General features: G+C 35.7%; 1 protein-coding gene across 3 annotated transcripts in view; it reads left to right on the top strand.

Annotated features, from left to right (window-relative positions):
- Nucleotides 1–13257, top strand: part of LOC117342448 (glycogenin-1-like) — a 48760-nt gene that overhangs the window by 10935 nt on the left and 24568 nt on the right. For all 3 annotated transcript variants that reach the window (XM_033904607.1, XM_033904609.1, XM_033904608.1), the window contains exons 3-6: nucleotides 1704–1878; nucleotides 4431–4593; nucleotides 4970–5096; nucleotides 7920–8100. In XM_033904607.1, coding sequence (XP_033760498.1) covers nucleotides 1704–1878; nucleotides 4431–4593; nucleotides 4970–5096; nucleotides 7920–8100 — 646 coding nt within the window. The remainder of the gene's footprint in view (nucleotides 1–1703; nucleotides 1879–4430; nucleotides 4594–4969; nucleotides 5097–7919; nucleotides 8101–13257) is intronic.

Raw genomic sequence — 13257 nt, 5'->3', positions numbered from 1 at the left:
TCAAATGTCATGTACCTTACCCTTTTCTCATCTGACCAACTTGTGAAAGAGTTGAGTGTTTTTCCTGGCCATTTTGGGAACTAGCCATCTGGTGGAATTTTTTTTTTTTTTTTTTTTTAGCAGCAAATGTGTAAAATTAAGGGGAGGGTACATGGCAACCATGTGCTTGCATAAAATATCATGAGTGAAAGATTTTGGAAACTTTGACAACTAATATTTGTTGGGAGATATCAACAACATACATAATTAGGAATGGGGTCTGAATTTTCATCTAAATATAATGTAAAGGCAGGAAATTAAATCTGTTTGTGGTATTTTTCTTAATTGTCTCCCCTTATTTTCCCACAGTTGTAATTTTGTACCTGTACTTGAATGTTACAAACCATACATACCAGGTATATACATTAGTAAGAGCAGAGGGGTACATTCCTCTAGTAATGTCTGGCGGTATTAAGACTCACACTGGAATTCTGTGGGGATCCTGGAGTAAAAGACTCAAATGTGTGCTACTAAATCACTACTGAAGTCCCTTGAGATTTTCCCTTCGTCTCATAACGTGCCAAAGAATTGGATTGTATGGCAATTTAAATGTAGTCCAATTTTTGTTTTGTCTGACAACCACAAATTAATCTACTGTTAACCTTTACAGTTGTTTGCCAGAGAGATACTTTGATTTACAAACTCAATTTTGTTTTCGTTCGTGTTTTATTGTACTCTGTAACCTGGGGATGATATGGAGAAGGATGTTTCAGGATTCCTGGATCAATCATTGATAATTACTTCCTGTTTTGATCCAACAGAAGTGAAGACATTGTCCTATTACACAATGATAGGGTTCTGCTCTAATACACAATAACATCAATACTCCGAGACGATTTATCATTGGTAGAACTAGACGTAGTGTGTGAGCATGTCGGTGTGAAGCTCAGTGACTGTTTCTGACTGGGTTGCTGTAGAAATAGAGCTTTAATTTCTGATGCCTCAACTCTCACCTCCTTATACTGCAAATCAATCCTTCGGAGATCATTTATATTTGTAGTGTAGATAGATGAGTTTTTGTGGGTTATGCCTTACCGGAATGGGCTTTTGATTTTCCCTGACACTCATTATTCAAATGGTGCACACAGGATATGTAGCAGCTGGAACCCTTGGACTTTAAAAATATGAAAATTAGTGTTAGGCTGATAATCAATTATTTTAAAATTAATAAAATTCAACCAAAGTTAAAAAAATGATGGAATGTCATAATCGATGATGGATAATAGCACTGTATAGTAATGCTGTTTTGAATTTCATGTTTTAAAGACAAAAATTAAAAATATTTCTGATGACAAAATTAGCAATATGTATTTCTGGTATTTCATCCAAATATGAATAATTTATAAAACTAAAATATATTTCATGTGGCTTTTATTTATAGTACCTGGTAAATAAGTAAGCAGTTCGTCTGATTCTTGACAAATCTTACAATTAAACATTTCAAAAAATATTTAACATTAGCTAACAATATGTAAGTATTAGGATTAATTAATTAATTGTATTAAACTGACAAATTATTATTCTCACGAATTAAAACTCAATTGCTTGGCACTTATACCAATTATACCAGATAATTGATTATGAATTCTCTATCAACTTCTAACGCTGATAATCAAATTCTAGCACTGATAAAAATAGGTTTGATTTGTTTTCTTCCCTGACAGGAATCAGCTTCGGCGAGTGTTTGACTTACTGTATGAAGTCAACCTTCTAGACAGTAAGGATGCCTCCAACCTTCAGTTGTTGGGACGACCAGATCTCAATGTGACCTTCACAAAGTTCCACTGTTGGCGACTCACAATGTTCGACAAAGCCGTCTTCCTCGACGCTGATACTTTAGTAAGTAATACAACATAACAAATTGTACCCAGGGAAATGGAAGAAAATAGAAACAAATTCTGTATGACTTATGTATTCAAAGTGACAGTTTGAGATTCTGTTTATCATATGAAGAATATATCATGAGAAAGTTTGAAATTCTATGTATGCCCTATTTATAAATTATTTACAAATTATAAATATTCCTGAGAAAAAACAGTGAAGTTTTTAGTTGTGTGCATTCACTTTTGAGGGTGAACACAAAACTAAATTTTTATAGGTAAACTTCTCTCCTAAATTGTTATAGGTAAACTTCTCTCCTAAATTGTTATAGGTAAACTTCTCTCCTAAATTGTTATAGGTAAACTTCTCTCCTAAATTGTTATAGGTAAACTTCTCTCCTAAATTGTTATAGGTAAACTTCTCTCCTAACTTTGTATAGGTAAACTTCTCTCCTAAATTGTTATAGGTAAACTTCTCTCCTAAATTGTTATAGGTAAACTTCTCTCCTAAATTGTTATAGGTAAACTTCTCTCCTAAATTGTTATAGGTAAACTTCTCTCCTAAATTGTTATAGGTAAACTTCTCTCCTAAATTGCATTTTAACATTCCTCTGTGTCTCTTGTGCATGTTAAATCTTGGGACTGGTAGGGGAAATCAAAATAAACAATTACCATTACTCGTTATGACTAGATATATGAGATAATGATTCTTTACGAGGAAAAAAAGAAAAAGAAAAGTTCACACTTAATGTAATCACTGAACATCTACAATCGTGAGTGCCAATAGGTCCGAAATATTATGTAATGTTAATGTGACATTTTATCAAAAAAAAAAAAAAAATTCCATAATGCTATTTGTATGTTGTAACTCGGTGTAAAACATGATTAAATGTCTAATCCTACGTGACATCACCTGTTTATATACATGACAAATCTGTTTGGCAAAATTTCAACATTATCAGTGTGCAATCAAGTTGTATACATTGAGCTTGCTTATTTCTGTTGACATTTCAAGAAACCTTTCTCAACAGATACATATATAGTCTGTGGTAGGCTTTGTTTGATTAATTAAATCATTTATCTTATGTTTATGCTTTAAGACCAATTTCCCAAAAAAAAAAATTTGCAAACCAAGTAATTTTTTCATGACTTTTACTTAAGAAATGGCTATACTATCAATATACCATTATATTTTAGCTTAATAACCTTAGACATAGGATTTAAAGCTTGAAAAGGTATTCTCTTTATTCATAATATATATATTTGAGCTGGATTGAATGCATATTGAGTATATATCATATCATATTTTCAATATTTCAGAAGCAGTTTATTAAAAATTGTGCAAATTTTATAGAAAAAAAAAACCAAAATCAGAATTCTGATTTAATGTAGGATGTTTTTTTATTTATTCGTTATTGTTTAGCTACATTAATACTTATAATGTGTATTATGTTATTTATGGGGGCTGGACTAATCAATTTCTGTAGATAACATATATACCATTTGGTCAGGTCATACATGAATTTCTAGCATATTTTCATTATTATTGTTGCCAAAAGCTAGAAGATTTAAACTTTAAAGTTATTTGAAAAAAAAAGCTTAGATTGGCCCTTGTCTGAATATAAAATAAAACATAGACAAGAGACAAGCTTGCATTTTTAATCTCACATGTTCCAAGTTTCTTACAGAAGAAGAGATAAGCTAATGTAAAAATACAGCTTGTCAATTCTTTGCAAAATCTTGAGGCCTGATAGCCCCCTTAGGACAGTCCCTTGCCTCACTAACCGTTTATGTTGAGTGATCTCCCTTGAAGGCTTTGGGTTATGTCCCCTGGCTGAGACATGCCAGTCTTTAACATTGGTGGTTACTAATATCCTCTTTAGCACAACCAACCAATTGAAAAAATATATTTTTGAAACATCCCCTGTGTATAGAAAGTTGAGCCAAGGATAAAATGTCTGGCAGCCACTGATTGGCCAGTATGTTATGAAGTGAGAAAATAGATATGTAGCCTGATAGGTTACTATCAATAAGAAATGTTGATATAAATTTCGTAAGTCCTGTTGGTTTTTTTCCCAAAAGTTCACGTAATAATAGTAAACAGGTAAACATTTAAGATTTTTGAGAATTTTTACTGCAAAATTCACCTATTTTCAAAATGGCTACCCTAGAGAAAATTTGAGCTGAAGGACCCAACTTTTTTTTTTGATTAGGTGTTATATCAGACCCTAAATTTTTGTTATAAACCATAATCGTCATATTCAATTCAAGAATTTGAATGAAATAATCCAAAACTTTAACACTTAAGTCTATGGGAAAACAATTGGTTGGTTGGTCTCTTATATACAACAGCCTCCTAAGACACACCAGCATTTACCAAACACATGCATCTTGTACACAAGGAAAACCATCCTTAAATGACCTTAACTGTCGATAGAATGTTAAACAATACAAAACTAAACCAATCCAAAATTTAGGGCAGTTCACAAGATAATTAATACTTATAATTGTATGTATGTATTCTGCTCTCTCTTTCATCAACACATTAATGCTTACATTGTATTTTCTCAGGTCCTAAAAAATGTTGATGAGCTGTTGGATAGAGAAGAATTATCTGCAGCCCCGGACGCTGGTTGGCCCGACTGTTTTAACTCTGGAGTTTTTGTGTTCCGACCCTCTGAGGAGACCTATACAAATCTGCTAGATTTCGCATTAGCTAAAGGAAGTTTTGATGGTAAGTCCAAACTCACACAATTTTTAGTACGAACTTTTGATTTAAAAATTTCATGTTTTCAGTGTATTGAATAGCTTTTGATATATATAATTTTTTGATGCGTTCTGCCATACAGGGAGACATTGCATTCAGTTTTTACTGTCGACACAGATGAAAGAATGTTTTTCCTGTTTTGAGGGGTACCTGAGAGGGGTACCAGGTACCCAATATCCTATTGATACTCTATCTAACTCTAAGTTACTCATCCAGTTTAAAAATAAGTCTTGCAGTATTAGTCCTTGAATATCGGCCCTTTCCTGGAAAAGTCTTGCAATTTGGTAATAAGAAGTCTGCATCATACATTGTATGTTGGGTTAACCGTAACCTTTATTTACAGGTGGAGATCAGGGGCTTCTAAATATATACTTCAGTGATTGGGCCACCAAAGATATAGCCAGACATTTACCTTTTATATACAACGTAGTGTCACAAGCCTTCTACAGTTACCTACCAGCATTTACACAGTAAGTAACGAGATAAATGTCTACCAGCATTTACACAGTAAGTAACGAGATTAATGTCTACCAGCATTTACTCAGTAAGTAACACGATTAATGTCTACCAACATTTACACAGTAAGTAACGAGATTAATGTCTACCAGCATTTACTCAGTAAGTAACAAGATAAAAGTCTACCAACATTTACACAGTAAGTAACAAGATTAATGTCTACCAACATTTACACAGTAAGTAACGAGATAAATGTCTACCAACATTTACACAGTAAGTAACAAGATTAATATCTACCAACATTTACACAGTAAGTAACAAGATTAATGTCTACCAACATTTACACAGTAAGTAACGAGATTAATGTCTACCAACATTTACACAGTAAGTAACAAGATTAATGTCTACCAACATTTACACAGTAACGAGATTAATGTCTACCAACATTTACACAGTAAGTAACGAGATAAATGTCTACCAACATTTACACAGTAAGTAACGAGATTAATGTCTACCAACATTTACACAGTAAGTAACGAGATAAATGTCTACCAACATTTACACAGTAAGTAACAAGATTAACGTCTACCAACATTTACAAAGTAAGTAACAAGATTAATGTCTACCAACATTTACACAGTAAGTAACAAGATTAACGTCTACCAACATTTACACAGTAAGTAACAAGATAAATGTCTACCAACATTTACACAGTAAGTAACAAGATTAATGTCTACCAACATTTACACATTAAGTAACGAGATAAATGTCTACCAGCATTTACACAGTAAGTAACAAGATTAATATCTACCAACATTTACACAGTAAGTAACAAAATTAATGTCTACCAACATTTACACAGTAAGTAACACGATTAATGTCTACCAACATTTACACAGTAAGTAACAAAATTAATGTCTACCAACATTTACACAGTAAGTAACAAGATTAATGTCTACCAACATTTACACAGTAAGTAACAAAATTAATGTCTACCAACATTTACACAGTAAGTAACAAGATAAATGTCTACCAACATTTACACAGTAAGTAACGAGATTAATGTCTACCAACATTTACACAGTAAGTAACAAGATTAATGTCTACCAACATTTACACAGTAAGTAACGAGATAAATGTCTACCAACATTTACACAGTAAGTAACGAGATTAATGTCTACCAACATTTACACAGTAAGTAACGAGATTAATGTCTACCAACATTTACACAGTAAGTAACGAGATAAATGTCTACCAACATTTACACAGTAAGTAACGAGATAAATGTCTACCAACATTTACACAGTAAGTAACAAGATAAATGTCTACCAACATTTACACAGTAAGTAACGAGATAAATGTCTACCAACATTTACAAAGTAAGTAACAAGATTAATGTCTACCAACATTTACACAGTTAGTAACAAGATAAATATCTACCAGCATTTACACATTAAGTAACGAGATAAATGTCTACCAACATTTACACAGTAAGTAACGAGATAAATGTCTAGGTAAAACATGTATTTTTACACCTACACCCCCTACACCACCTGGAGCCCCTTACACTCCTTCAGTGCCCTACACTTCCTCTACACCTCTACACCTTCACACAGCCCCTTACAGCCCCTACACCCCCTACAGCCCCCTACACCTCCCCACAGCCCCTACACCTCCCCACAGCCCCTACACCCCCTACACCTCCCCACAGCCCCTTACATCCCCTACACCCCCTACACCTCCCCACAGCCCCTTACATCCCCTACACCCCCTACACCTCCCCACAGCCCCTTACAGCCCCTATAGCCCCTACACCTCCCCACAGCCCCTTACATCCCCAACAGCCCCTACACCTCCCCACAGCCCCTTACAGCCCCTACAGCCCCTACACCTCCCCACAGCCCCTTACAGCCCCTACACCTCCCCACAGCCCCTTAAATCCCCTACAGCCCTACACCTTTCCACAGCCCCTTACATCCCCTACACCCCTACACCTCCCCACAGCCCCTTACATCCCCTACAGCCCCTACACCTCCCCATAGCCCCTTACAGCCTCTACAGCCCCTACAGCCCCTACACCTCCCTACACCCCTACACCTCCCTACACCCCCTACACCTCCCTACAGCTCCTATACAGCCCCTACACCTCCCTACACCCCCTACACCTCCCCAAAGCCCCTTACAGCCCCTACACCTCCCTACAGCTCCTATACAGCCCCTACAGCCCCTACACCCCTACACCCCTCTACAACCCCCTACACCCCCTACAGCCCCTCCATCCCCTCCCGCACACACATCACCCTACACCCCCTATCCACCCCTCCACCCCAAAACACAAACATAATAATCACTTTGTCCTTACATATACATCTGTCCATACATATACATCTGTCCATACATATACATCTGTCCATACAAAGCATATCTCATGAATTTCATATCCACATTATAACTCACACCGTCAAGTAATTCTACCCCTGGAAGAAAATTAATTTGGTGAATGCCATATTAAATTATTGAACAAGTTCAATAAATTTCATGTTGTATTGACTCAGATGCAAGATTCTTTTTACTGTTATAAATATAGCTAGGATGCATTACAAAATAAGCCAATTATTTTTCTTTAAGTCTCACTAATTATGACTTGAATGGTAAGTTTTCCACAGCCAAAACAATCATGTGATTTCATCACGGCATCTTTTATTTATTTCATCACGTGTCTTGTAATATTGATGACAAGAGGGAATATTACAACTGAATTACTGTAAAAAGGTCTGACAAAGTTCTAAATTCTTAAAGTTTAACACTTGAAAATCTCTATTGTCTTTCTTTCTCAGATTTAAACAAGACGTGAAGATTGTACATTTCATTGGAGCCACTAAACCTTGGCATCACCCTTACAACACATCCTCAAAGACAGTACAGCCCCTTCCAGACTCTGGTCACAACCAAGAGTTCCTTCAACTGTGGTGGGACATTTTCATGTCCCAGGTACAGCCTGCTCTGGATCCGTCAGTGGTGAGTTTACGTGGGGTATGGGTAAATAGGGTTAAGGTGAGGTTGGGTTATTGACAGGGTTAATGTCCCAGTCTGTGGTGAGTTTACATGGGGTATGGGAAAATAGGGGTAAGTCTGTGGTGAGTTTGTGTGGGGTATGGGTAAATAGGGGTAAGGTGAGGTTGGGTTATTGACAGGGTTAATGTCCCAGTCTGTGGTGAGTTTACATGGAGTATGGGTAAATAGGGGTAAGGTGAGGTTGGGTTATTGACAGGGTTAATGACCCAGTCAGTGGTGAGTTTACGTGGGGTATGGGTAAATAGGGGTAAGGTGAGGTTGGGTTATTGACAGGAATACCCAGTCTGTGGTGAGTTTACGTGGGGTCAGGTAAATAGGGTTAAGGTGAGGTTGGGTTATTGACAGGGTTAATGACCCAGTCAGTGGTGAGTTTACGTGGGGTATGGGTAAATAGGGGTAAGGTGAGGTTGGGTTATTGACAGGGTTAATGTCCCAGTCTGTGGTGAGTTGACGTGGGGTATGGGTAAATAGGGGTAAGGTGAGGTTGGGTTATTGACAGGGATAATGTCCCAGTCTGTGGTGAGTTTACGTGGGGTATGGGTAAATAGGGGTAAGGTGAGGTTGGGTTATTAACAGGGATAATGTCCCAGTCTGTGGTGAGTTTACGTGGGGTATGGGTAAATAGGGGTAAGGTGAGGTTGGGTTATTGACAGGGATAATGTCCCAGTCTGTGGTGAGTTTACGTGGGGTATGGGTAAATAGGGGTAAGGTGAGGTTGGGTTATTGACAGGGATAATGTCCCAGTCTGTGGTGAGTTTACGTGGGGTATGGGTAAATAGGGGTAAGGTGAGGTTGGGTTATTGACAGGGATAATGTCCCAGTCTGTGGTGAGTTTACGTGGGGTATGGGTAAATAGGGGTAAGGTGAGGTTGGGTTATTGACAGGGATAATGTCCCAGTCTGTGGTGAGTTTACGTGGGGTATGGGTAAATAGGGGTAAGGTGAGGTTGGGTTATTGACAGGGATAATGTCCCAGTCTGTGGTGAGTTTACGTGGGGTATGGGTAAATAGGGGTAAGGTGAGGTTGGGTTATTGACAGGGATAATGTCCCAGTCTGTGGTGAGTTTACGTGGGGTATGGGTAAATAGGGGTAAGGTGAGGTTGGGTTATTGACAGGGATAATGTCCCAGTCTGTGGTGAGTTTACGTGGGGTATGGGTAAATAGGGGTAAGGTGAGGTTGGGTTATTGACAGGGTTAATGTCCCAGTCTGTGGTGAGTTTACGTGGGGTATGGGTAAATAGGGGTAAGGTGAGGTTGGGTTATTGACAGGGTTAATGTCCCATTCTGTGGTGAGTTTATGTGGGGTATGGGTAAATAGGGGTAAGGTGAGGTTGGGTTATTGACAGGGATAATGTCCCAGTCTGTGTTGAGTTTACGTGGGGTATGGGTAAATAGGGGTAAGGTGAGGTTGGGTTATTGACAGGGATAATGTCCCAGTCTGTGGTGAGTTTACGTGGGGTATGGGTAAATAGGGGTAAGGTGAGGTTGGGTTATTGACAGGGATAATGTCCCAGTCTGTGGTGAGTTTACGTGGGGTATGGGTAAATAGGGGTAAGGTGAGGTTTGGTTATTTACAGGGACATGTCCCAACCTGCCATTGACCCATGGATGTATGAGGGGGATGGGTAAATAGGGTTAAGGAGAGGTTGGGTTATTCTTCAAATGAAGCTTATAATTCTTGCTTTAATTTGCAACAATTTTCAAAATTTTGCTTTGTGAAATTTGAGAAATAAACCAGAGAAAGTTTATTTACTAAACATTTAGATGTTTATCCTAGAAATGAAGGATGGATAGTTTGGTTGCCTTTATTTGTGTAATATTTATAGATTTTGTATTTACAAAGTACTGCTTATGAATATGATTTGTATACATGTAATATGCTCATAATTCAGTTTTGTTATGAAGACAGTTTGAAACTAACCCGACTACATTTCACAATTTTCTACGTTTATGCATGAATCTTCTAACAAATTGATGTTTGACTTTAATTTATGAAAAATTTCATTACAGTAAAATATATATAACTTTTGTATCGATCACAAGTTCAACTCGGCATGTTTTGTTTATCATCCTTCGAGTAGTTCTGATTATCATATCGGTTACACAAGAAATTATTATCTTAAAGATGAATTATTTCAATGGAAGAAGATCTTTTCTGGATTGAGTTAATATAATATATACTATACTGTACGTATTCAACCGAATAAGCCCACCTGTCCCTGTGATCGATCTTTTTTCAGGAGAAGATGATCGATGTTTTGGTTAAAACATATAAATCTTCCTTACCTCACCGATCTACCATTATAATCTCGACTCTTTTAACCAAAGATTTTGAATTGTTTTTGCTATATATAAAGGCATGTATTTTCCACCCAGATTTTCCATGTACATGTACATAATTTTAATAAGCGCATCTGTGTTTTAGTAAGCACACAGTGCTCTTATTGTGTTGATTACAAGATCGTTTTAATTACTTTATGTATGATCAGTAAACTTACTGATGTAAATAAACAATTGTGAACATATTTAATATTTCTGTTTGGAAAGATTGGTTTTTTAACTTAGATTAAAATCTGGGAAATCTGGGCTCCTATTGATGATTCTAGGGAATTTCAGCTTAATAAGTTTTTCTTATTTTGCTACATAATAAGTTATTTTTAAAATGTTGTTATCATTTAAAAACTGATGAGATAAATCAATTTTTAACACTTCTAAGAAATGTTAAACAAGTTCTGTTTTAGTTGGGTACTACTTCAACAAAGAAAACTTGATATTGATCTCGAAATTTTGCTTCTGAATTTTAATTGATTAACTACATATGAACCAATGGATTGATTTACAGAGATCAAGGAAATACTGTATAAGAATTCATGTGATAGGAACTGGTGTGAAAAGTTGTTACTTTGTAGAATAGACTTTGTGTTATTTTGCATAAATTTGAATGAAAATCTTAATATTACATTCATATCTACTGCCGTAAAGAGAGCAACTCTATTTCTGCATTGAAGCAGTAAAAATATTGATTTATAAACATTTAAAGTACAAGTAGTTCCCTGATTCATGATTAGCTTTTGATTGAATGTCCAGATTTGATTTTGTGTCACTGTAGATTCTCGTCTCTTATTTACCATATGGCTGTAAAATTTATGATTTAAAACTTTTATGATTTGATGACACGTACCTGGCAATGTTGCTTCCACCTCACCGATAAGTTCCTCTCGGCTGTTTTTTAATTTTTGGTTTTCATTTCACTGAGTTTTTATGTAGAATTTTCTCATTGCCACTGATCAGTCTAAGGGAAATTAATGTGTGGTCAAAGTATTTTCAGCCCCAAAATATTTGGTAAAAAAAAATCTTTAGAATATATCTGTGATTGTCATTAAAAAAAATGAAATATTGAAGTGAAAACATTTTTTTTTTTTTTTCATTAGATATCCATTTGTAAATTAAATTGATTTTGTCCAGGATTTCTATGATTATGAATTTACCTTTTCTGATCAGTGGTATTAGGTTACTTTGTAAGACACACTACACTGACATCAACATTGGCAATACAGATGTGTAACAGAACTGAACTACATATCCTCAGGTTGATGGGCTCATCTTCTTTAAAAGATCTTGTTCAGCTTAATTTGTCCAAATTCAGTTGCTTGTAGCCAAGATTTACTGAGAAGAATTTTAGAAAATGAACCAAGAAGTGTTGTTTGAAAAAAAAGAAAATAAACGTTAAAGAATTTCAGATGACACATTTATATTTTCATAAAGTTGGAGATAGGGTTTCTACCAATTTAAGCTGCGTTGATGTTTTGTATATAGGAACATATTATGGTATGTATAATTCCATTTTCTGTCTGGAGAGAAATTTTTTATGTCACTTTATTTAAGTAAGACTTTACACAGCATTTTGATGTTAATAACCTTATAATGTATTAAATCACAAAAATTTTAATCACAACTTCCCAATAGAGTTGTAAACCCCTACACACAATAGTAGACAAAAACCTGGCCAAAGGATCGACATGCACTCTTCTGCTTGTGCATGCTGTAGGTAATGCATACTTATATAGATATATCATTATAAATATACAGTTATGGATAACACAAAATTGTATAGCTGTTGAGGGGTCCAAATGGTAACACTGGACTAACCCGTCTAGAAAGCCTTCACAAATTGGTTTGATTATGTTACTAAAACTCAATCATGGTACTGTTAGAATTAAGGTATAAGTGATAAAGACAGTTTAGAAGAAATAATCATTTTCCAAAATCTTCAGTTTGGATCAAAAACTTAACAAGATGAATTCTCTCAGTTTATCCTCTATCATAAAGTGAACCCTCCTCCCATGATTTTTGCCGTCCCTTTCAGTTTTCATTTTTGTGTCAGTATTCTGATACTTCTGTCCTACCGATATTCCGCTGTCACTTTTTCTCCTTCTGATATCATTTGGTTTTCGTCGCCATGGTGTACAATATATTCCCAAACTGAATTAAATGACAAATGTCCACTGCCATGTAGTTTGTCAGCTCTGTGGAGTTATTGATCGAAGGGTTGACAGGAGGAGAGCATGAAGACAATAGTTTGTCGTTGGCTGTGATGTTTATTTTCTGTTTTATTTTTCTAGAAAAGCATGTGAGCATCATTCTTTTTAAATAACAAGATTCAGGTTTAAGTTTGCCAGAAAATCATATTTTGTGATTTTAAATTATATTTCTAGGTTTTTTTTTTTAGCTATCATTTAACAGTTACGGTAGTCTCCGGGTATGGTTCACCATCTGTCTATGTGTCTGTTATGTTTTGAACAATTTCATCTAGAAAACTGTGGGAGACACGATTCAATTACTTAACCAGAGTCAAAGCTTAAATATTTCAATAACTATGGAATCTTTAACAAGAAATTTCTGTATTGGTCATTAAATTGAGGATTTGAATTGTTGTCTTTGTGAAATATAGAAAAAAAATGTATTTAATCCTCAAGGTCTCCTGTCAAATTAGAACTCCAGGGGGCACTCACGTTATCACGAGGCTGGATCTACTGTATATATATTGTGTCTTTACAAGGAGAGAAGTGTATGATGACAAGTCTCCCGTCTTTGTTCTCC

The sequence above is a fragment of the Pecten maximus genome, chromosome 14 (genome assembly GCF_902652985.1).
Source record: "Pecten maximus chromosome 14, xPecMax1.1, whole genome shotgun sequence".
NCBI classification, from domain to species: Eukaryota; Metazoa; Mollusca; class Bivalvia; order Pectinida; family Pectinidae; genus Pecten; species Pecten maximus.
Note: the sequence above shows the minus strand (reverse complement) of the source record. Positions and strands in the feature narration are given on the sequence as shown.